This window comes from Diorhabda sublineata, chromosome 2 (assembly GCF_026230105.1).
Source record: "Diorhabda sublineata isolate icDioSubl1.1 chromosome 2, icDioSubl1.1, whole genome shotgun sequence".
Taxonomy (NCBI): domain Eukaryota; kingdom Metazoa; phylum Arthropoda; class Insecta; order Coleoptera; family Chrysomelidae; genus Diorhabda; species Diorhabda sublineata.
In genome coordinates this window covers 23,309,775-23,337,146 of record NC_079475.1, presented here as the reverse complement: position 1 = coordinate 23,337,146, position 27,372 = coordinate 23,309,775, and the positions used below count along the sequence as shown (strand labels likewise).

General features: G+C 31.8%; 1 protein-coding gene across 5 annotated transcripts in view; it reads right to left on the bottom strand.

Moving 5' to 3' along the window:
- LOC130452598 (phosphatidylcholine:ceramide cholinephosphotransferase 2-like) overlaps positions 1 to 27,372 on the bottom strand; it is an 88,035-nt gene that overhangs the window by 17,961 nt on the left and 42,702 nt on the right. The window contains exon 2 of one of the 5 annotated variants that reach the window (XM_056791926.1): positions 17,048 to 17,281. The exons of 1 other annotated variant lie outside the window; for it this stretch is intronic. In XM_056791926.1, coding sequence (XP_056647904.1) covers positions 17,048 to 17,223 — 176 coding nt within the window. In that variant the 5' untranslated portion in view covers positions 17,224 to 17,281. Of the gene's footprint in view, positions 1 to 79; positions 299 to 12,690; positions 12,795 to 14,904; positions 15,159 to 17,047; positions 17,282 to 27,372 lie in introns of those variants that run through there. 3 more of the 5 variants (XM_056791929.1, XM_056791931.1, XM_056791930.1) reach the window with 3 other exon arrangements.

Genomic DNA, 27,372 nt, shown 5'->3' with positions numbered 1-27,372 from the left:
ATTTAGATTTTTTAATATAATTGATTATGAATATGAAATAACTCAGGTATTTTTCTATAATAATTATCCAATCACTTACCTTTGGCTTAATGATGAAATAAAATAATAAGCTACTTTTCTATACTTCTTTCAACGTTTATTTGGAATCCAAATTCTGAACTACTCTCTCATTGTGACACATGTGCGGCGTTTAAGACAGTGTATTAAATATTACGTAAAATATTTGCCACAGCTTGTTTTTAGCAGCATTTTGTCTTAAGTTTGATCCTAAACATAGAATTTCACTCACTTTGATATTTTATTTGAAATTGTATTTGTAACGAAGTATTTTACGGCTATCTCTATTAGTAAGTTTTTGTTTCAGTACCATTACTTTTTTGCGTATTTTAATAAAAGTATTCCGGTTCTGTTTGGATATTTGTTGTAGAATTGCTAATAAAACATTAACTAACCTACAAACTCTTCATTTTTACGTCTATAAATTAATGTTCGAATTTTCTATCCAAGTCATGTTTACAAATAAAGTATCCAGTATTTTTCAGTTAAAAAAAACTAAAAACTATTAGTTCTTAAATTTTTTTTAATGTTGATTACTGTAGTACAAACATTATTTCGGAAATAGGATGATATTCAAATGGTTCTCATTACGTTTTTGATGCTGTTGCTGTTGATGAAATAAGATAAGATAAGAAGAAAGTCAATTGATGTTACCTCTACTTGAATTGACCGATATGCCTTGCCATATAGACACAACGCCCCCCACAACGATCTTTGAACTGTACAAGGCTCAGTCATGCTTTCTTCTCGGATTGTCCTCGCTACATTATCCCAAATTCTAATTATTAATTTGATCATACACGTGAAAGTCACTGATCATTTTGCAAAACTTTATAAATCTTCGCTAATTGTATTCTGTTTGCTTTTAAATGCAAATCTTTCAAAATCGAATACAATTATTTTTAAATGTCCAATTTTAATGTAGAATATATTAAGACGTTTTAGTTTCCTGGTCGTGAACTGAAAGAGGACAACCAGAGTTTTCAGTTTTTTAATGCTATCGTCCTTGATGCATTGTCTGTTATTCGAACGATACAAACGTTTAACTCCCACTACTGAATCATAATTAAGATAATAAGCGACTAAAACTTCAGACCCTACGATAACTTTCCCACGCCTATCCAACGTTCCTAATGAACTACAAAGCTAAAGCAAATACTCGATAATCATTCTGAACAAATTGTATAATTTGGAAAGTAAATCTAGGTAATTCGTGATTTTGATATTAATGAGTATTTGTAGATTTCATATAAATCGAAATTGAGATCCTCAATAGAAAAATATGCTTACGCCTTTTCCACTCGATATATTCCACTCTACAGCAGTATATGGTATGTATATAGTAGTTCCTCGGGCAGCCTCAACCTTCCTATAGTATCTGCGCTCGTTGCGTATTTATATATGTAAGAATATAAATGATAAGAAGTTTGAGTGTATGGGAAATTTGCGAATTTGTCTGGAAAATTCGAGAAATCTTTTGGAAATTTAGTTCAACAGATTAGATTTTTATGAATATGTGCGAAACATTTGAACAATTCCCCGGTTTAAGGATTTCTACGAATAGAAAATAACTAATAATAAAAGTGATAATAATTATCGTACGTAGGTACTCGATTCAAATGAATGGATATGATTAAAAATTCGCTAAGCACCTAGTAGAACATATATGAGGAATGTTTTGAAAGTAAGTAACGTTTTCCGACTGCGAAGTGCGAGGTGTAACACTATACTACTATACTATAGTTTATTTCAGAAAGGTATAGAGTAATAAAACCTCATTAGGTGTGCAACGAATATTTAAGCCACTCTCATAATTTGGTATTGATTTCATTTTTTTTTATCAAGTGCGGGTAGTACCACCCGGGTTGGGGTCAATATATGGGTTTAGCCTATTGTTATCCATTATCAAACACTGAAAATATTGTGCCAAAGGCGTATCGGTAGGATACTCGTAAAAAGGAAAGAATTTTATTTTGACAGAATAAAAATTAGACATTATGTACATAGTAATAGGTACACTCTTGACGTTATAATTAACGGGTCGACGGTCCGATCGATCAAGTAGTCAAGATTTAATGACATTTAATGACATACTGGACTGAGTTCTCTGGTGTCACCTCCTTAATGGCTTGATCAAACAGTAGCTTGCGTAATCCAAAACTACTACTGAATCAGCCGGAAGATATTTTATCATTTCACCAAAATAGTCTTCAAAAACATCCGAATCCATGTCCTCGTGGTATTCTCCCGTATGGCAGGATTGAAAGGTTAGCAAACCTTCTTTTGAAAATCCGTCTTCGTTTCCAATATGGACGATTATTAGTCTGTTCCCTTTACCTGAAGGCACTTAATACCCTTTGACAAGACCTCCATGAAAGCTTGGCGAGCACTGGTTATATTTTTGTCTTGTCACATTTTTGGAACTGTATAACCTTCATTAATCCACGTCTCATCAAGATAAAAGATTTTCTTCTGCTCTGTTCTGTACTGTTTTATACTTCTTAAGTATTTTTGTTGTCAGCAAACAATTTCATCGCTTTCCAGTAAAAGTGCTCTACGGTTATGCTTTTCCCAGGCAAAATCCATATTTCTCAAAGAGTTTTTTTGTTATCAACGGAATACTGTCATCCTGGCCAAGCTCCATTAAAATCTTATCTAGGGTGGGTATTTCTTTTTTAAAATAAAAAGACTGAACTTTTCTTCGAATTACATTTTTGGTGTCTTCATCAAGGACTTTTACTGGTCTGCCTGGACTTTTCTTTCTAGTGTTTAGTTTAAAAACGGTAGACTTTCCAACTCCAGTCATTCGAGAACATCGGTCGACAGTTTCTTGTACAATAAATTTCGGGAAACCGTATTTTATGTAATCGTGTACATTTAAAATAATAAGTTTTTCATACCTTTATACCTATATAATCAGTGATGTATGCATTCTTGAATTTCATTCATACCAGAAGAATCTCCTGCTACTTTGAGAAGTTGTTAAAACGGTTATTTAATCAGGCAGCAATTCTTTAGCAATAAAATATAAAAGCTGGCCCCACTATACGATAAGTACTCCAAAATAAGGAGTATTTATAATATAAAGTATTTTTTTAAAATATTATAACCGGTATAGATCCGTACATCATCTGGCGGCTCAAACTTAATGTAGTACTACGGGTACCCAGCCGCACGTCATCTGACGGCACAGATTATTATTTTATGTAGTGGAAACTGTAAAAGGTGGGCTATATCTAGTATTAGGTAAAATTTCGTATATTCCAGATTCATTGGAAAAGCAAGAGCAGTTAGATGAATATAAAAGATATGCGACGAACGAGACATGCAATACAGGCGGTAAAGAAGTGATATCTAAAGTAAAGGGTAAGAAGTTATTTAACTGTTTGTAATACCTATTGAAATTAGTGTGATAAGTTGTGACTGTGAATTTAACTTTACACACAATTATTTCCACGATTCCTTATCAGATAAACGTTACAATTTTTTCAATGTGATTCACAGTTATTGTAGTAACAGTATATTCGGTGTATTTACAGTACCTGTTTATTTAGATATCTAATTCTTAGTTGATCGACTAAAATCACCCTTTCATTAATGCACTAAAACTATTCTGAATCAATATATGCATTTAGTTTTTATCAAGCTTTTTATTTAGAACAAAAAAAACTCACTTATCACCCATGTCCAGTCACTACACAAACATTCCATGTAAAACGTAATAATCTTCACTTGTTATTCATTCATTATTTAGAATAAACTAATTTAAGAAAAATACCAAGTGACATTAGATAATTTGATGTTAATGTTTAAACAGATATTGTTTTATCTCAAATACGACGTGTTCGAAACTTCGAGTCATATCACTTCATTACTAATAATTTTTAAATGTTTTTTAATAAATTCAACGAATATTATTTACTTTTTAAACTACAGTAAAGAAAACGCTCATATACAATCAGCCACTTCCGCTGTTCTTCACGAAGCCACCAATAATTCCTCTAATAATATAACTGTTCTACAAATTTTTGAACCCTATTTGTTTATAATTTCTATTATAGATCTCATAGCTTTAGATGCGCCTAGGTATTCTAAGGTAGTTGTCGTTTATACACGAGTTACTCACGCACCGTTCGAGAGTGAATTTGGAGTGAGTTAATAAATAAAACGGTCTCTCAGATCGGCGAGGTTCATAACGGTAGATGAAATCTGGACCCATAACTACATTCTTAAAATGATAAAAAACGGTGGATTGCAAAGGGGAAACCAACTCCGAAAAAAGGCGCAAAGATAGTTTCATCGACAGTTTCTTGCGATAGTCATGGGATTGTGTTTATCGACTATTGAAGAAGAAAATGCTTGGTGGGACACCCACCATATTCACCAGATCTGGCCCCCATTCTCCTTTCCTGTTTCGCGGCCCCGTTCTCTTGAGACGAGGACGTGATAGCATACACAAACACCTATTTTGAGAAGAAAGAAGGCAACTAGTTTTTGGAAAGGTTAACAAGGTTAGATCATCACTGGACTCAGTGTATGGACTTAAAAGGAGACTTTGATGCAAAAGAAAAATTATGCAAAAAATGTCCTTTTTTCTTTGTTAGAAAAAAAAACTTTCAAACAACTCGTATATGATAAAAAGTGAAGAGAATAGGCTGTTTATTTCTTATTTATTATGATATATATGTATATATGACACATATAATGAATAATGCACTTTATTTTTACCCTATTGTGTGTAGCTATAATATATTTTGACCAAAAAATGAACAATTTACTTGGATACGATCCAATAACCGGCGATGAACAAATCTACCTACGATCACGAAAAACAAATTTTTGGCAATAGGTGCTCCACTTGTGTTTCGACGGAATCCAAAACCCAAAAATAAAACAGCTTCCATTTCTATGAATGTGTTTTTATTATATCGTTATTATTCATAAACTGCCAAAATATTAAAGTTGGACCGAAACTTAATATAAGGATATATTGAAAAATTCTTAGTCTACTATAGAACCAAACAAAATTTCAATCTCAAAATATTTTATTACTCAACATATTCTCCTCTTAATTGGATACATTTATTATAGCGAACCTACAACGACTCTAGACCTTTCAAAAAAATGTTTCTTCTTGCTCTGCAAACCAGGCCTCCACAGCTTTATTACCTCCTCGTCGAAAGAAAATTTAGGACCTTTTGAAATTTTTTTCAGTTGAGGAAAGAGATAATAGTCGGACGGAGCCAAATCTGGTGAATTTCTAGTAATTCAAACTCTAAATTACGAATTTTTTGCACAAATCACCTTTGGATAACTTTTCTCTCATCTTTTCTCTTTAATTTTTTTCCGTAGAGTCGTCAATAATGTCGAATAGTAATCTCCAGTTATTGTTCTACCCTTATCCAAAAAATCAATCATGATTACTGCATGGCAATCCCAAAAAGCTGGAGCAAGAACTTTTCCAGCAGATTTTTGGAAACGAAATTTCTTAGGTCTTGGAGAACCAGAGTGTCGCCATTCCATCGATTGTCGCTTTAAGAAGTCTACATCGTTTTAAAATCGAGCACAGATCGAACGCGATGCTTCTACCCTTGCACGCTTTTGGTCAACATTCAAACATTTGGGGATCCAGTTTGCAGCAATTTTTCTCATGTCCAAATTGATATGAACTATATGATGAACGCGTTCGTATGAAATATTCAGTGATTCAGATATCCGTTATAGCCCAATTCGATAGTCTGATAAAATCATCTGCATCGATATTTTCGGGGACACTCGGACACTTCTAATAAGTTATTGTTCGTTGCTATGGTAACGCAATATGTTGTTTATGCATGGAACTGGTTCGAATAGTATTCGAATCATTAAAAAAAATATGTTGCATTCGTGTTGAGCAGAACTATTGTTCACAGTACATTGGAAGTTTTCGTGACAAATTATGAGATTTTAGAAAAAACAGGTTGGATTTTCAATCCAAAGAATGAAGTTGTGCATATCGATATTTGTAAGATCATTCGAAGTCTGGTCAGAGACTTTTTAAGGTTATTGTGACTTCTAAATAATGAAATATTACACTTTTTTGCGTTTCGCGAAGGTACTGATGGTACATTAAAAATTTTTAAATGCCAAAGATACTTCTCTTAAGTTCCTAACCGGTAATTATGATCTCTCTAACTATTTCCGATCAAGAAAACCAACAACATTAGACAATGAAGTGCCAAAGACACGCGCGTCCTATGTGAACGACACTGGCGACACCGGCTGCATTTCGCGTGTGACAACAGTGTCAAGATACATGATAATTTGAAAAAAATACTCTCGCAGCCAAAATCAAGCTCCTATGCGTATACTTTGGTTTGAAATTTATTTGGCTTGAAGGGAAACCACCATACTCACCCGATATCGTACCCTCGAATTTTCATTTCGATCGTTACATTGTCTTAGCAGCCAAAAATACGATAATTTGGGTGATGTCCAAAAGGCCATAAAGAAAAACCCAATTGAATTTGATCGATCATAACAGCAGGTGATAACATTATAGATTAAAAATAAAACTTATTCGTTTCAATTTAATTGGAAGGAAGCGCTCCTTCATTCTACCCTGTTAAATGTCTGATGAGGTTTCAGGTCCCTTTTACACCAATTTCTGGGAATTATTCTATCTTTCGACATCTTGCATAATTCCTCCAACGATTTTCAGATTTTCTTCTCCTCCCTCCAGTTCCTTATTTGGTTTACCAATTTATTTCTTAATCTCCCTTTTCGTTTTTGATTGAATTTTTAGTTTCCATTATTTGTCTTGTTCAATTATTTGCGTGGATTTTTCCACCACGTTTCTTTTTTGTGTCATTGGTTTGTTACTTTTCTTATGCCTTATTCACCAAGTTATACTCTTCTATACCTATTTGCATTCTTTCCAAAATCGATTATGAACAATTGAATAGAAAAGGAAACTGCATAGGCGTAGCAAAGTACAAATATAGGAAACAACAGAAAATGGAGAAATTGATCAAAAACACTTCTACGACGAGTAATTGAGAATATTTATAATGACAAATAGTCTGTAGTACAGACGTTGGTTTGAGCAATCTGCTACCACTGTTCGTAGAATAAAAGAAGACTTTGACAACATTTTGATTAGTTTAATTCTTAAATAGAAGTTTAAGATATCGCAATAACGTGACATGACATATCGTGAGATTGAGGCATACTTGGGAATTAGTTAGCATCACATACATTCAATATTGCATGAACATTTGGCTGTCAAAAATTGTGGAGTGAAGTGATGGATCCATGTTTCAACCTTTGTCACATATCGACCCAAAAAATCTTATTTATTACGTGTAAACATGGCCAAACACTACTCTGAATCATCAACACGTTGTTGTTTTTGAATGACTGTGAGTAAACGTGGCACCCACTTTGGAAAAAGCTTCCTCATGGTCAAATGTTTATGCCTAATTCTAAAGAAACTGCCTTCTGATAGCTTCACTGCCTCAAATCTCTCACGAAATTTTAATTTGACGCGGTTGATGCGTCCAAATCACATGTTTTGGAGGTATGATTTGACAATTGCATGCAAAAATGTATTGATCTTAATGGAGAAGTAGCTATTAGAGCTCCGAACTCCAATAACTTGTAAAGAATGGATATAAGAAATATGAAAAAAAATTCTAGAAACTATTAAACTGCAATAAAACATAAACCATAACAGTATATGAACAGGGTGAAATATGATGAAAGAGGAATGTCCCTGATGATGTTACAGAAAGATTTTAATTATTTGGACAAATAATATCAAGAAACTATAGAGATTCAATGATTATATCAATACATACACACAGGATCATCTGTTAAACCTACTACCTAATAAAAATTTAAGTAAAAGTGAAAATCAATAAGCATCCTGTGGCGACAGACTTCGTTATAAGTTCATTCACTTCAAATATTAACCCAACAACATAAAATACGCTCTATTTAACTGTCTCATAGACAAGGGTTTCATTGAATAACAACCGTGTTGCCTGATTACTTCATTGAATTTGTTTAAACTTCGTGTGCCACATCTGATTGTCGAAGTTGACAATAATTACTTTATTGCTAACAAAATTTCATAGAAATAAACTATGTGCATTGGTTTAACGAAATTCTTCCAATTGAAAAAAAAAAGTCTAATTAACTCAACCTTCATTTTTGTCTGAAAGCCTAATGAAATGAAGAATCAAATTGATAAAGGTATTGTGATCAATCATACATTTAAATGATAACTAGGTAAAAATAATAAAAAAATATTAAATTTCAGTAGAGTGCAGGAAATAATTAAAAATTACCTTTTCAATATCTTCAAAACATAAAAAAAATTGATATAAAATGTTCGTATAAAATTGTCTAGTAACAATATTTTCAATAATTTCCATTAGACACTTTAAACTTATGTTAATATTTATAATGCCTAACAATTTCGTACATTCTTCATTACTTTCCAAAAAGTTATTACCAATAAATTTCAAATTTAAAGCATGGTCTACAAGAACTTGTTTTCTCTTTTTGTGCGATAATTCTTCTATATTTAATGTTTTTTAGAAGTTATCAACGATTTATACACACACGGATGTTGCACTACAGTTTAATATCAATAAGCTATTTTTATGCTGAAATGCCGAAAAGTATAAAAATCTCAAACAGTAACCAATCAATTACGGTGCTCATAAGAATTAATAGTAGCCAACCATATAAGGGAAATAAATCATTTTTATGTTCAAAAAACCATAGAAGAAAGGAAAAACACATCAGCTGATCGTATTTACCGACTGGTTTGCCAGGGTAGAAACTTAAAAAATATTTCCAAATTTGGGTCAAGGTGCGAATCAAGTATAAACTATTATATACAATTTGTGCTCTCTGACTTCTCAGAAAAAATGTACGCCATTTTTAGTTCGCTGCTGCCAACGCGCCGTTGCCGACAAAATGCTAAATGTGATTCAATTAGGATTTGGGTTAGACAGTTTAATGAAGGACGTGATCAAGTGCACGATGTAGAGCCCATCTTTGTTTACTGATAAACTCGTTCACGCAATTGAAGATAATCTCAAGCAAAACCGTATGTTTACAATCGGTGCTCTTGCTATGGAATTTTCACAAATTTCACGATCACTAATTCATTGAATTGTTACTGAAAAATTGAAATTTTGGTAACGTTGTCAACATTGGGTATTAAAAATTCTTACTGAACAACACAAAAAACCACGGATGGGCAGCGCACTCCAGTTTTTGAGACGCTAGAATGAATACGGTGATGATTTTATTACTCAAATAGTCACGACGGATAAAACTTGGATATCTTACGACACCCCATACCTAAACAGCAAACAATGGAGGCACACTTCATACCCAACGAAATTTAAGCATATGCAAATGTTGACACCTCGAAAGCTCACGTGTACCGTTTTTGGAGACTGAAAAGACATTTTGCTGATTGATTTTTCACCACAAGGCCAAAGAATCGGATTCGTCAAAACTTGTGTAATGATTTCTATTGGTCCCTAAAAAGATTAGGATTTCTCAGAATGGTTGTTAGAGGATAAATATGCAGTTTAATTTAATTTCTAATCATTCCAATGTGGAATGTAAAGCAGATGAGAGAGATTGTTATTGAGCGGAAACTTTGATAGATGGCATGTTTTGAACTATTCAGTAGTCAATTAGTTGGAATTTCTGGAACCATTGGTGATATTAATACTGAACACACTGTTTACACTCACAATTACACTGTCTGAAGCGCGTTTCGATAACCAAGTTATCGACTACGTAAACTTGGATATATGAACGCGTGTGGTGTAGTGTTGGTGTTGGTGTAGTGGTACTGTGAACAGTATGTTCAGTATTCAGTAGTCAGTGAGAATAGTTTTATTTGATTGAACGAATGAAAAATAATTAATATATAGATATGAAGGTGTGAGAGATATTTGAAAGATTGAAGGATACTGTCTAACTAGCAAGTAACCACTACATATGGAAGGTAACCAGAAAAAACTTATCGAGTTTGTGATTTGAAGGTACTAAAGCTAATATGTAATAAGATTGATATAATAATAATACCTTATTTACTCTTATTTACCCCAATTGTTTCTTTCAAGAGGAGGCATCCATTGATTATATAGATTTATCAAAAAGTGATGACAACTACAAGCCAGTTATTAATGCAAATGTAGTGAACTACGCCTACGGTAAATATCTATTAATATAAATATGTTAATAATAGGTGATAACTTATTGAATTAAGATTGTATTTTTCATCCCACTAATGGAATACAGCACAAATACAGTGTTTCAAAAAAGGTGATCCCTTCTCTAGGATAGATAGAAAACTAAAAAAAATTAGGTTTGTCTCAGTAAAAATTTTCACAAAGTTACATATTTTTTACGATTTTGTCGCAACTACTGGCAACATTGCATTGAAATTTTATACGAATATGGAAGCTGATCCAATGTATGCCTGACTCTCATAGAGGGCGCTAGTTACTCAGTTCGTACCAAGTACTATTGAAACTTTTTCAATATTAGATTTATTAATAAAAATTTCAAGAAAACCTAAACATCATTTACTTTTACACCAAAGAGGTACTATTAATAAAACTCGATATTGTGTACCGTTTTCTGAAATTTTTATTTGAAAATTATGAAGTAATAACCGATTCTGGTATAAAATAATGATAAATGTATTAGGTCATTAAAGTGATGTTGAATTCTGTCTTTCAATTCTTGAGATGAATTTACCTTTGTAGCATAAACTTTTTCTTTAAGATACGAACAAAATGTGTAATCCATGGGATTAAAATCGCATGAACGAGGAGGCCTATGAATCGGAGCTTCTGCACCTCTACTAATCCATCGATTAGGAAAATGGTTACTCTACCAATAGGCTTGTTTCCACTAAGAAAAAATCGGATGGCATTGAGTTTCTATTGATTAACCATGATAATTATTAAATAAAAAAAACAACTTTTCAACAAAAATAAGAAAAGATTAGTAATAGTTTTGGAAAATAAAATCGACAAAATGAGGCGTTTATTAAACACCAATTAAAGTGACCAGGTTATTTCGAGTTTTCGGCAATTATTGTTAAATTAATAAAGTTCGTTTTTAGTTTAATCTTGAAAAACAGGTATAATTTGCCATAGAATAAAGATTTAACAAAGCAAACTGCAGTAATTTGCCCAAAATTGACGCCATTATGCTTGACAAATTTTTTGCAATGAACACCTATTTTTGTCTATCGGAATTCCGCAATGTTAAAACTTCGCTTTTAAAAGTCGCATTTACAGAGGAATGAAAATAATTAACTGATTTTGAGGTTAGCGAATATAAAGTTTTATAACTTTAACTTAATTAAGTCATAACATTTTATATGTTATATGTGGTATATTATGGTAGATTTTGAAAAATTCATTCTTTTACTATACATTTATAAATATACATCAAGTTTTGTTTTATACTTACATCAAAATGATTTGACAGAAATAATTTGTGGAATTAGTTGCCATTTTTAACCACTTTTTTCGTATTTGTTTATTGTTTGGAACGTATATGAATAATTTGTTTGGCGTTTTTATCTTTGGACTTTCACATAGAGGCATTATACAGAATTTATAATACGAGGAATTCATTATTTATTAAAAAACACAATTGACTGTCATAAACAAACACAGCTGTTTCGCGAGGTGTCACGTCATTCGAGACGCCATGACAGTCTTGGCCTTTTTCGCGGTCAATTTTAAATTTATTTCTAAAAACTCAAAATACTAACGTATAAAACCTATTTTTCTGAAAATAATATATTTTTGGAGTGAAATACATGCTAAGCTATAGTTTTAAACTAATTTCCAAATTTGTCAACCAGCCTATTATGACACCTTCTACTAGAGTGCGGTGGAGCTCCTTCGTGCATAAAAAATAGAGATTTTAGCACGTTTAGCGTCAAATCTTGTAATATCTCGAAAAAGTGATTGCTTAAAAATCCAAGTAGATATCACGATTTAAATTTCCAAGTAGAATGTAATTATTACTATTAATTTGTTACCTGAAGTTGCTGACCAAATATTAACTTTAAATGAATGTTTGTAATGTGATACCCTTTTAACATATGGATTCTCATTACATAAACAGTGTAAAATTAAATATGGTGTGAGTTTTCTTGAAATTTTGCTTAATAAATCGAAATATTGAAAAAGTTATGTTCAGTACTACTTGGTACGAACCGTGTAACTAGAGCCCTTTATGAAAGTGAGACATAAAAACAAATTTATTGCAATTACCAGCTTCTAAAACATATTCGTATAAAATTTCAATACAATGTTGCCAGAGTTGCGGTAAAATCGTAAAAAATTTGTATAATTTTTTTCTCTTCAACGCCCTTTATCTTGAATACGGATGGCGTTACTGAAACAAACCCCTGTATATAAAGTGTTACTATATATGATTCATAAATGTGGAGAAAAATATTCTATTTTTGTTTTCCGAATTTATTGATTCTATGATACAACTTTGTGGTGTGAGTACAATTTCAAAAATTCAAATTCCTATCCTTATTTAAATTAAGCAGATAAAAAATAATTCAAACTTAATTTTACTCACCACCTTTCAGGACTGATATCTTGGATACATCCTGGATTTTGTCAGATGTATTTTATGCAAATTAAAGTAAACGATTCAAGTGTCTAAAATAAATGAAAATAAAGTTTTCATTAAATGTTTATTAGCCGATTTAAAACCCTGATTTGAAGGTGCAGTCAAATTTAGTGTAAAGTCTTAATTTCTCCCTACAGACTGATCTCAAAATCTGTGTAGCTACTAGTTATGGGATTTATTTTATCTCACATATCTTCAATGTTATCTATTTACAAATAATAAAAACTAGAATCATATATCAATAAGTTGATATTCGTGTTTATTTACTGATATAGTTCGATTTTCAAATTGAAATTGCAAAAAAAATTAAAATTGAAAACTTCAGGGTGTTGTGGTTAGCTAAAATGATTAAAAGTGGGCCGGGAAAGAACTTGACAATCAGTCCTATTGTGAACATAAATAATATACAGCAAAATGAAAACCACATCGACTGATGTAAGTAGTTTTCATTTTTATAGACTTGGTGCATTGAAAAATCTATTTATCTGAATGTAGATTAGTGTTCTATTACAAAATTGCTATATAAAACAGTAATAAAAGCTCAAATAGACCCATGAAAGGACAGTATTTTACTAGGATGAGTTGAAAAAGACCATATCCTTGGAAATACTTTGAAGATATGGGAAAGAGCTTGCTTTTATCTAATATTTAATAGGTAGAAATATTTGTACACACTACAGTTAATGAAGCTTGAGGGAATAAGTTACAGAGATATACAATAAGTAGGCTCAGTGTGGCATTAACAACGATAACCTGAATGATCATTTCCACCATTGATATTGGTCTTGCTTCATATAAACTGTTATAAAATCGGTATTCCGCACCGTAACTAATACCTGGCTAAATCTTTATGAAAATTTTTAAATACCGCACTGACAAGCCCTTATTCTCACCCTACAAATATATAGCAATGGATATATATAAATATTTTTAGGGAAAACTCTAATTTATGTTGATTACAGAATTCATTTATATTTTTAATTCTCACTGTTTGTGGTAAACAAATTATTTTAACTGTTACTCATAGTCTACATAAATTGGTTTTTATTTATAATGGAGAAATAACAGCTATTAGGTTAGAAGTTTTTAGGATAACAGGGTCCCTACCTCTCTTTCTATGGAACACAATGGAAGCAATCACATGCAACACAAATCTGACAACAGGGTAAAGACTACACACTGAGAAAATGCTTGAATGAAAATACCTTCCTATAGTCAATATTCATCGCAACAAGAAAATACTTAATCAGTATAACCAAAAAACTTCCTTATAACATTTGCATAAACATTATATTGGAGTACTACTTTATTTAATTCTCCCTAAAGTTTTTAAACTTTTTAGATGAGAATAAGAATAGAATAGGAATATTTTATACCTAGACTACATGCCTTTCAGCTGTTTCAATTAGTCGTCTGGTCATTGTCGTTTTTTGAAGATTTGGCAACTGTGGTTTAAGAGATATTTGAATTATTTAATAAATTTAAGGTATGAATAGTGCAAACTGTTCAAACTGTAAGATGAATACTAATTATTATTATTCAAAATACTTGAGAACTCCTCGTAAACACAATATATTGAAGGATATCTGTGTACTTAAATTCATATAATCATCGCCATGAAATAAAGATAATTACCACGTGGCTAATCCAGCTCTGTTCTGTCAAGTATGGATATATTAATAGAAATAATCAAATATAATTTACATTAATACTTAAAATGGTAGATATCACTAAATTATTCTTATTTTAGAATAACTTTGTTTTGATAAGAAGGAATCGACAACATGGCATTTGCCAAATAGGAAATTTGGAAAACATATCAGTTAACAAAAGTTGAAACAAATCTAACTACAATGACCATTCAATATTCAATATCACATTATTTACAAGCCATTACTAGGCACAAAATGAAACATGTTAATTAAGCAAATCCAACTTACCAGATGGAATGATCAATCTCGCCAAAAAACTTATTTTTACACATTGAATAATAAAAAAAGCAATGGTTGATGCTCAAATAGCGGAAATAAAAATTTGCAACGTTATACACTGTTATTCATAGTACAAAGTTTCGATTGATATAAATTACTCAACATTGAATTTTTAACACTGTAAATTACTTTCTTCTCATGATAACAACTAATAAAATTATTCACTTACTTAAGACAAACATGATTTTTCTGAATAAATCACAATAGATATTTCGTAAACATACTGGGCAGAACATAACCTAATATCCAAGTGTTTGTTTATTAACTTGTATTTATAGGCACAAACTGGTATCTATTTTTAAAAAACTAAAGACAATCACTCTTTTTGTTATTCGAACTCAAACAAGTAATAAACCGTGTAAATTCAATACGAAAATTCATTGACACCACAACCTACGACGGATATCGACTACCTCCCGACTGACAAAACTACATAGAAAATGGCAGCGTTGCCGGTTTCTGTATTACTACGACACTAGAAGTTTTACACTAATAATCAAAGTCCATTGGGTTGTTTACATTTTTATAATTATATTCTTTGGAATTGGGATGTTACGTTATATCACAGCGTATTCGCAATTGTAATAATTGAAGTTTGTTCAGAGTTTAAAACAACAACAAACTTAAATATTTCAATATTCAATACCTACTTCTAGATAGAAAATGTGGCAAAACGATGTTGACATGTTGAATGTGATATTGAGATATCTGAAAAAATATGTAGTATTTTTTAAAAGGTGACAGTTCATCATTCTTGAGTAATGGTATTTAGTTATTCAAAAATCTTTTATCTAAATGTGTGAAATATTTATATGCTTTAGGTGATGAGATCTTCGATTGATAATTCCTTTGGACCGTATGTGATTTGAATCTCACCAGTTTAAATCAGTTATTGTACAATCGAATAACTAAATCTTTATATAGGTTATTTCTTTTAATTTGTGGCAACGTCGAACGGCCTCTATAATCTTATAATGGTCCATGCCTAGTATATAATATAATTTAATACTATTCTAAGGAGGAACCAATCACCGAAGTCATAGAAAATACGCGTATTAATTATTGGTAATTTGGAGATGATAAAGGCCATTGTTTAAACATTGTGAAAATGGTTTTAGAATTACTTTATTCATTAGGGTAAATTTACAGTGACGTAGTAGGTACAAGTTGTATATGATAATTTTTAAGGAATCGTTGGTAATATTTGAAAATGAGTAGGTATATTAAAGATATGTTGTTTTTGAGCGTGACTAATACTAATATTATCACTTTTCAAAAACAACATCAACTTAAAATGATGAAGAATTGTATATCATTATACTATAGTTTTTATATATAGTTTTATCACTCTATACCTATAGTATAGAGTGATAAAACCTCATAAGGTATGCAAAGGGACTACAGAGTGACCCAACGAATATTTAAGCCACTTTCATAGTTTGGCATTGATTTCAATGTAAAATTCTTTCTTTTTATCAACTGCAGGTATTACCACCCGAGTTTATTGCATGAATCGAGTCGTACAAGCAACATTGTATCTTTAAAGTTAGGCTAGAACAGATTATGTATTTACATTGTGTATATGTTGTGTCAATAAAAAATAGTTCTAAGAGATATCGTGGACGGAGAATTCATTATTTTAGTTTTGAAAAGAAATAACGTCTGTATTGGAAGATGCGAAAGATTTTTCCGTAGTATGAAAACAAACGATGAGATTTTCGCAAACTACAATCTCTCCACTAAAGAGAAAGGAATTTACAAATTTGTTACGAACATGGCAAGAATCTGCACCATTATAGAGTAGCTTTATGTAGGTAACACATTTAGTACGAGAGTTGCTACTTAAGGTTTGAGATATGGCAACACTGATGTTAACATGTCAAATCTGATAATGCTATCAATAAGTTTGACATTTTTAATGGTGAACGTACGCCCAATCGTGTTGTCATACGAGTACTGTTTGAGTTGTTTACATGTTTTGGAGATACCTCAATCGAAATGGAAAAAAAATGCTTCAACAATTAGTTCAAACGCATGCAAAAGTGTATCGATATCAATGGAAAATATTTAAAAAAAATCTATATCCTAGTATAAATGTTTGTTTTTATTTGTCTATTTTATAACTTAAGTAGCAACACTTGTATAGGATTTGAAGAAAAACGGTCGTGCCTGAGTTTGACTAGGTGGTACTAGATATAGTTTAGAGTAAATAAAAAATTCAGTTGCTGTGGCCATGACATAATTTTCAAAGTCAGTATTGTTAAAAACTATCGATTATATTACTGTTAGTTAGATAACACAGAAATACTTACTGCCCATTTTGAATAGTGTCGTGTGATTCAGCGAGATCGGCTCCACTTATATTTTCATTTTCATCTATGTATTTGATGTCTTCCAATTGTATATTTTCGGTATATCCAGAGTTTTCCGGATAAACTTTCTGGCGGCGAATTTCATCATTTTCTGATAAAGAAGTAACACCCATCATATCACGTGGGTGTTTTAAAGAAAATATTTTTTTCTATTTCTACGTTCCAACATATTTTCTGAAATCGGTGTTAAGATATTTCTTTCAGACTGTATTTAAATTCACCTTGAACATTCTATTTCCACTTTTAAATCTTATTTTAGGAACTGGTACTAGTTCACTGAAATGGGCAAATTGTATTTTTTGCAAGTTGAAATTATATATTTATCCATCACAAAACCAATTCATGTAATAAATATGTAAAATTTTTCAAGTACTGACAATACTCAGTGAATACTTAGATTTATTACACCCAAAACGAAGATTAATTAAAGAAAATCAGAATAGTTTATCTTTGATCATCTTTATTAGACCCAAGATTTTCTTTTTATTTATTTTTTCCTCAAAAAATAAATCCTTGTCTAGATAATTTTAATTATATATAGATTTTGGGTTTCGTATTGGAAGTCATAATTATAAAATGGAGACACTAGGAATACAAAATAACAGAGGAATGCCACACACGATATGGGTGGATGGCTTCAATAAACATGCAGGATTAAGATCAATAAATACGGCTTAAAGCAGAAAATATTTTCGATACCATTTTTATAGTACGATTGGTTTGAAAGTTTCAAAATAGGCTTCTGTTTTGACGATAACCTCTTCATCGGCGCAAAATGTATGTTCCGCATTCTCTTGAGATCTGAGAACGGGATAAAGGCGCTGGGGACTGGTTTTAAGATTACAGTGGGTTTCGAAGAAATTTAAAGCCCAATTAATGCAATTTTGCATCGTTTTTATTGACTTTTGACACGGTGCATGGCTTTGATGACATAACACCTTCATCTTCAAACGCGGCTGTATTTCCGCCATTTCGTTAATGTGTTCATGGTTTAAGATAGTCCATGAATATAATACCATGCGCATTACAAAATACTGATGCAATAACCTTGCGAGCCAACTTTTGCGACTCTTCATGCTTTGAAGTCGGTTCATCACTTCAGTTCATTTGCCGACCACGTTTCATCCATTGTCTTATATTGACGCAGAATTCGAGTTTATCACGATTGAACAGCTCTAAAAAATGTTCAGAATCATCAATTCAAATTTATTGTTGTTTTGACTGATTGTGAGTTTTCGCATATCCAAATATTCATTTGGTGGTGATTTTCTTCCATGATAATCCTGGCGGCGACGTTTTTATGTTTTTTATTTTATGTTTATTACAATAATAGGAACGTTCAATAAAAATAAGTTTGATACGAATCCAAAGTAAGCGAAAATGAAGGGTTTACTTTCATTATTATGTGTGGACCTAACGAAGATCCAAAAAAAGAATTGAAAGAAAAAATTTCATACTTAACAATAATGTTAGAAGACCAGATCATCACCCCCTTCTTCTTCATACCGTCAGAGTGAGTTAACCTTTCAGGACGAACTGAAGTGCAAGAGATATGTGGTATTTAACCAAAGCAGCAGCCGACACATGTGTAAATGTTTGAAGTTTGTTGGTATTTTTTCGGCAGTAGCATGCGTTATCGAAAATTTATTTCTTTGCTTTGTGTTACAGTGAAGGTGGTATCTCAATGGTTTCTCTCTACCAATATTCCAAGAGTATGGTGGAGAAACCAATAGTTTGGAAACCGAACTATTTTACTGTTTCAATGTAAAAAGACTGTATCTATTTAATTTTGGAGATATTATTAGGGGAAATCGTCAACCAAATAAAGTACAGGTAAAAGTGGAAATGAATTTTTCAAGTTTCTTTTTTGATCTACTCATTTCAACATCTATAAATATTCTAATTAATTCCATATTTTTCAGTTTAATTATCAAAAGGACACATCAGTGGGTCAGAAATCTAGATAAATTGTTTTGAAAAAATTTTGATTTCTATATCTTATGCATGAATATATTAAAAACCAATACAACTTCAACAGTTTTATTATATTATATGATCATAGAATAAATACATAAACTTATAACATAAACCTATGTAATGAATAATAAAAACAATCATTTTTGAATAAAAAACTTATCCAGTTTTTTCGTTGGGACATCAGAATTTCGGTATTAAAAATATCCGGTCGTAATTAATGTTGATATACTTTTGTATCTAATATTTGGCTTTACCTCTTCACATTCCTTCGTCTTTCACATTCTCCACTACTCATTCTATCTGTCAATTTCTCTTTCCCCATCACCCTTTCCTCCCATCCCTCAATCTCATTTAAAAGCTGAACATCATTCAAAATAGATACAAATCGATACAAATCCCAACATATTTTTCTGTACATTAAAATAAAAGTGAAAGAAATAGTCTAAATATACACAACAAACGTTGATTTGAATATTCCTGTTAATTAGAAATATTCATTCAATCAAACACACAAATTCAATCAATATGAATTCCTATTCAAGCTACTTCACGGTTTTGGCAGCTAAATAAATCATAATTTTGGCATTTGCTCAGAGTGATGAAAATTCTTCAGTTTCCAAATTTCAAAATTTTTCTTATTGTCGTTAGTTGGAAGATAATATAGGATCTATAAGGGGTGAGGTAGAGGGCTTTAAGGCGGAGATCATATGTTGGTGCGGCTTGGTAATCTTTGCCTTTTTTCGAGTCGGTTCTTCCTCCCTTCTGTTCATTGTTTTCATTGTTCTTTTGTTTCGGGTGTGAAGGACCCATATTTAAATACTAAACAACATGGCGTCTTCAAACTTGAAACATATGTTGTATAGATTTTGTACTTTCTAATACATTGGTATTTTTCAAGCAACTAACGCCATCTCTAGGTCAGGCCATTACCGATGTATAGCCGATCTGAGCTAACTCGCTTCTCGCGCGTATTTTATAGTGCCTTTTTTTAAAAAAATAATATATCTTTTACCGTAAAAGTTAGGGACTTGATTTTTTTACAACTTCCTTTATACTCGTATATGCCATAATTTTACGCGATATATGTATATGTTCAAAATTTTTCTATATGTCACATAGCTCGCTACAGGGTGAAGCTTTTTGATTTCGATAATTCTTAAATTTTTATTATGACTTGCTATTAAATGCGCTATAACACTCAATAAAAGTGTCCCAAAAATCAGAATTTTATATTGAAAACTTAAAATAATACAGCGATTTATTATAAGAAAAATGCAGTTTTTCTAATCCAAAATCAGTGACATCCAAGAGCTATTTTCAAAGTTCGGTACAACTAAAAAAAGTTTCCTATGCCTAAGAGTGTCCTTTATAAGATGACATAGGTTTCATTTAGTTATATCTTTGAATCACCTAACCTAAGGCTAGAATAAGTTTTACGCTGAACGTTGCTTGTTTCCTTTTTGTAGATACGTATCTTTAATTGTTTTTTTAGTTTTCTGCAATACTGCTCGTAGATTGTTTGTAGTAGTATTAAGATTTCTACCACATACACAGCTGAAGTAAATGTTGAATATAGCTGTGTATGTACAATCCAAATCTAAACTGAAAGAAAATTTCGACTTTTGTGAAAAAGAAATTGTAAAAATAATCATGAAAAACCTATTATTTAGACGCTGAGAGGAATTCAAGAACAAGCAATCCGAAGGAAAGTTCTCTTTTAGGAACAAAATACAAACTTTAGGTTCTCAGAATAGTTAATGATTAAAGGTTAATTTTATAAAAACTTGATATGAAAATATGACATTATACTATTGTAAATAATTTTCATATATATATTTTTCCTAAGTGCGGTCCTGTTCTGTGGTTGATGTACAGGCGGAATACTCATAGCTCTATTTGATGCGTGCGGTTGTATTATGCTAACATTGTTTTCAATAAACTGGTTTAGAGTTGACACGGGATACGCTAAAGGCATTCCGGAATATCACCGGTACTTGGAGGAGGAAGAAACTGCAAACGAGTCCTTGTTGAGTGCCAAGCACCCAGTTTTTCAAGGCTCGAATCAATGTGCCCAATTGGCTTTTTCACGGACATCGGTGTCTTTAATAGTTTTTAGTGAGGTCTACCATTTGAAAAACGGTTCATGATAAATAAATAATAAATAAATAAACCAAGTTATAACAAAAAATTTCTCTGTTTCAATTTGAAAGAATAAAGTTTCCTGTATTTGAGTATGTGAAAGTTGCAGTGTTGTTTTTTGTGGAAAAAATACAGAATTTTCTAATAGTGATATTGTAATTATATATTCAAGAGAATAATTCATATAATTACTTGTCACAAGGGTATATTATATTCACAAACCTTGTATATTCCTTACATAAAATTATGCAATATTTTCATAATAAAATGTCTATCGGTATCTAATCTATCTACTTGAATTCGAGTTATCTGCGATATGAAAGACAGTTAAAGATGATAATAAATGTAGATGCAGCACAAATATTTATGTAATGTGATATTATCAGCCGGTGTCAGTTGTTCGGTGTTCCTGAATTACGTACAAGGAAGTGGATACCCGGTTTAACGGGAAAACATTACTACTTTACTAGTAGTCAGCGTATGAAAATGTATTTATATTAGGTATCTATTAGTAAATAAAAGAATCAACTAGCTGTATGGACTCAATATTATAAATGGTAGTAAGAGGAAGCAGCTTCTGTTTCAATGTTAGTTGATTAGATAATTTGGGTAAATTTTCTTAAACTAGCAATATACTTTGATTATCACAAAAAAATTCATCATTATATGCATATTTGTCAATTAAAATTCCCCAGGTACCATTTCTTAATAGGTCCTATACAATTTTTCTTTTTCATTTGTAGATTTTCCGTAACTTCAAATTGAAATTATATTCTGATTGAGCAGAGTGTTCAGTAATTGAGCCATTACGATTGTGCAAGAGTTGTCCCCTTGAATACACCAGAGACGAGCTAGTGTGCAACAATACGTGGATTAGAGATTGGACGAAACTGTCTTCCAGTACCTTAATGACGGGTTTTTAAATACCTGTTTCTAAAGCTCTTTTGTTAAGTTAGTTTATCAATATTTTGATAAAGACTGGAAATAGTCGAAATGTCAAAATTTCTATCTGTCTTTCAAAAATTATTTAAAAAACTTAATTTTATAACAGAACAGACCTAAAAGACGATTTTAAAACATAAACATATGAAAGGGCTTAGCAATAAGAAATTATATAAATTTATATATAGATGTATGTTTGCCGGAAATGTATGAAATCTAGGAATTGTATACAAATACTGGGAAATTTATATAATTCCGAAGTTATTTAGGAAATGTATAAAATATTGTTTCTAAAACTATTTAATACATAAATAACCTAGGAAATGTGCACAATTCGTAGGAATTGTATATAATTCCAATGATATTAAGAAATGTACAAAAATAATGCTTTCTGTAATAAAACGTGTCCAATAAAACGATCTTCTTTTGGCAGAGCATATGGAAATGAAATTTAAATATCTGGGAATCGAAATATCTGATCACGGGGACGTGGAGACGGAAGAAAGAAACCAAGCTACAAGAGTCTCAAGAGCAGCAGTATACCTAAATGACATAATCTGGCGAAATAAGTACATTCGATCTGAAGCAAAAGCCCGCATATACAAGACCGCAATCAGACCTATAATATCCTATGCAGCAGAGACCCGACCTGAGACCTCTAAAACGAAACGGATATTGGAGACTACAGAAATGAAAATAGTTCGAAGAATAGCGGGAAGAACACTAATAGATAGAGAATGGAATGAAAACATAAGACGAACATGCGGGATAGATAATATCAATGACTGGGTACTGGATAGAAAGATAAAATAGAATGAGCACATTGAGCGCATGACGGAAGAACGAATTGTGAGAATATCAAGGGACAAATCACCAGCAGGACAAAGAAGCCTTGGAAGACCTAGGAAAAGATGGAGTGACAACCTCCCAGGTGACTGAGCAGAGGCAATGATGTGAAGAAAAACAGGCAATGATGCCTATACACAGCAGGAAGAAGAAGAAGAAGATTTATGATATCATGAGAAGGTCCAAGGGAATCTGATAATCGGCGAGTGCTAGTACTAGCTTGGTTTTATACTGCTTCCCTTGTAACCTCAATATCTCACGCAGGTGGACCATTTGAGCGCGAACGATTTTCAATCGTCAATCCTCTACTATAAAACGATTAAACCAACGCTGTTCCGTACGCTCATTAACTGTCTCTCCCTCTTTAATTTCATATACTCGTATTTTTCTTGCTGTCACTATTGGTTTAATTTTTTTGTTTTCAATTATGTATTAGCAATAGACGAATTCCATATTCATCAGACTCCATACTATTTATTAAGTAAGTAAAGAAACCGTATTCTTAATAGAATAAAGAGTAGTCTCAACAAATTACATATTTGGATACCCGTGCCTCAGCGCGAGTGGGAACACATATAGGTCAGTGCCAGTGCCAATCAAGAAATATTTCTTTGCCTCTCGATTTTTAACGCAAAAGAGGGGCGAATTTTGGTTGTTGTCGTTCGCTGCAATTAACAACCGCTGTGTACGTTCCCGAAAAATTGCACGGTGATCGGCACTTTCTTGCTCCAGCTCTATGTTTGAAGTGGTACCAGCAGATATTCTTCCAGTCTTCCAGTACCTTAAAGACGGGTCTTTATATACCTGTTCATAAAGCTATCTGCAGCTCTTTTGTTAATTTAGTTCATCAATATTTTGATAAAGACTGGAAATAGTCGAAACGTCAAAATGTTTATCTGTCTTTCAAAAAAACCTAATTTTGTAACAGAGTGAAAATCAAAACGATTTTTAAACATAAATATATGAAAGGGCTTAGAAATAAGAAATCATATAAAGTTATATATTTAGATGTATATATGTTACCGGAAATGTATAAAATCTAGGAATTTTATATAATTCCAATATCTTATTAGGAAATGTATAAAAATAATGCTTTCTGTAATAAAATACGTTGTTAACATGAGAATAATAACTTTTAATAAAGTACTCGTTGAGATAACAACGTTCAGGTAACAGTCATAACGTAAAATATAATAATCTTCATATTATCTTACTAATTAAAGCTTCGAAAATCAAGTATCTAGGAACTTTTAAAATGTATTTATAACAAAATCGACTTATATTGTTCTTATAAAGTCGAACTTTTGTTTGGTAAGTCATCAGTCTATTAATTAAGTAATTATAAATGTCACAATATTAAAGTCTTTATATTATTATATTATGTTAAATGTAAACGAGTCAGTCTATATGGCTATTTATTTTGCAGGGTAAGCCGGAACGGCACTTGGAAGTACACAAGCACCGTAACCCTTGACTCAATGATAGTCTAACATCTCTTAAAATGTCTAGTGTAATTGCAGAAAACACCTTACTAATTCGAATTTCCATATCATCGGAAGTAGTCGGTGAAGTACCATACACAAAAAATCCATGAAAGTCAGATCTGGGAATATGGCTTATATTAACCATCAATTTAGAAATATTCCAAATTTGATTAAAAAAATATTTGTGTTTCGATACTTCTTTTCGAATTCACAATTAGTGATTTAACAGAAATAATAAATTATCTTCATGGGAACTGTTATCGTCCTCATTTGCTTCGTGTAAGCACGAAAGCTTGCCAGCATTTGTTAACAAGATTTCTGTACTGATGATAAAATCTATTTTAATTTACATGGAATTAAAAAATGGTCATTGGAAAATTCCAGTCTTTTGTTGCTTTTGTTGCTGACAAAGCCATGCAAAGTATTAATATTGGTAGTTAAGTTGGTGCTTAAGTTTGAAAAAAAAACTTATATCATCCAAATTTATTAACGATTTTTCTACTACAGTTTCAATTAACCTTTTTTTTCATTGGATAACGATTTTTTTCCTTTTTCCTCATTTTTTCAATTATTACAGCTACATTTTGTCTGCTGATGAAATTCCATAAAAGAAAATATGTTATTAAGTAATTTTAATTTTAACAATGGTTGCAATAATTACTTGTCAACCCATCTAATTGATTCTAGCTAATGACAAACTGCGACATTACTTGATTCCCTAGTTCCCACTCTCACACATGGACACATGTTCCAGAAAGAAGCATTAAAAGCTAATTTTTATTGACGTGGCTATCGCGAGACTAAATGTACATAATCCTGCATTCATAAACATTCCAAATTTAACCAGTTCAATTTTATTAAACTAAGTTGTTTCAGCTGTTATCACTTTCTCTGTTCTGACCTACGGCTAACTTTAATTAAAATTGGCATGGTTGTAATCTGCTTGTTAATATGAAAATGGGCTGAAGAATTTGATAAACGCAATAATTACATTTTTTATTTTCATATCACACATTCCTCTTACAACATTGCCAATAGTAAAGGTAGTTTAAGTTTATGTTTTAATTACGATTGGTGATAACATGATTTGCGAAAATAATTTCTCAATTAAAATCTCATCATTTCGATATAAGTGATCTTTCTCCTTTGTTATCATTCATTGCGTATGCCAAAACTTAGATTGATGGAAGAGTCGTTTTAATAGATATATCCATGTTCAAGTTCAATAATTAAATTTGTACGAGGCACGATAAAAAAATTTCGTTGAGAACAAAAAATGGTAAATTAAAATTTGGTACAATCCTCTTCAAAGTTTTGTTGTTGGTTAAAGGCTTTCTCAATATCAGTAAATTCTCTTTTTTGGCACAATTTTCATTTTTAGGAAGTGCCAGAAGTCGCATGATGCTAAATCTGATTGGTTAACCGGAAGTTAACAGTCAGGAAAGCTTTTATGATGTAGGAAAAAGCCATTGGTCAAATCTGTAGGTCGTTTCTTGCGTATTGCTTCACAAACACTCCAGTACCTTGTAAATGTTTTGCAAATTTTCACCTATTTTGAAATCGAAGGATATTCTCATCATTTCTTATCTTATTCAAACTATTAAATCGATTATTATTATTACTTATAAACAGACAATAAATTTCTTATTCTGTACAACAAAACTCAATCTTAAAGCTTGGTTGGAATAAAGCACGATCTCACTATCGCAATTAGAAATGTAGAGGGTGTGTTTATTAAGTAATCACACAAAAAGAAAACCATTCTTTGGGCTTAGATGGAAAAAAGATACAAATTTTGTTCCAATCATGGATTGCGCCAGGAAACTAAATAAATAGTGGCAGTGCAATGTCTGGACTAAATGTTAGATCTAGTAGGAGTTCAATATTACTTCGATTTTATTGCGAGGAACTTTCGAAGAACCTCATATATTCGCATCAGCTGTACTCTATATACCTCGGCATTGATAGCTCGACCATTTGGAATAATTTCGGAGTACTTTAAACCTTTATAATCGGAACAGATACACAACAAGTCCTTTGTCAAATCACTGATTTACCATGTTCGGGTGGTTTGGATAAAGTAACAATGTGTCTAATAAAACTTCTTTCGGCAGTTTTGAACAACTTTACGAGTAATAGAAATTACCTATAATTTTGAATGACGATTTATGATATCATGAGAAGGTCCAAGGGAATCTGATAATCGGCGAGTGCTAGTACTAGCTTGGTTTTTTACTGCTTCCCTTGTAGCCTCAATATCCCACGCAGGTGGACGACCTGAGCGCGAACGATTTTCAATCATCAATCCTCTACTATAAAACGATTAAACCAACGCTGTTCCGTACGCTCATTAACTGTGTCTCCCTCTTCAATTTCATATAATCGTATTTTTCTTGCTGTCACTATTGGTTTAAATTTTTTGTTTTCAATTATGTATTAGCAATAGTCGAATTCCATATTCATCACACTCCATACGATTTATTTTAGAAACGTACTACGTCGTCAATAAACAGAAGAAACGATTAAAGAAAGTAAAGAAACCGTATTCTTAATAGAATAAAGAGTAGTTTTAACAAGTTACATATTTGGATACCCGTGCTTCAGCGCGCGTGGGAACACATATAGGTCAGTGCCAGTGCCAATCAAGAAATATTTCTTTGCCTCTCGATTTTTAACGCAAAAGAGGGGCGAATTTTGGTTGTTGTCGTTCGCTGCAATTAACAACCGCCTTATACGTTCCCGAGAACTTGCACGGTGATCGGCACTTTCTCGCTCCAGCTCTATGTTTGAAGTGGTACCAGCAGATATTACTGGAATTTCTGCAACTTGTGAATTGTCGCTGTAAATGCGAATAATTACGACCTTTTGGTCAAACTC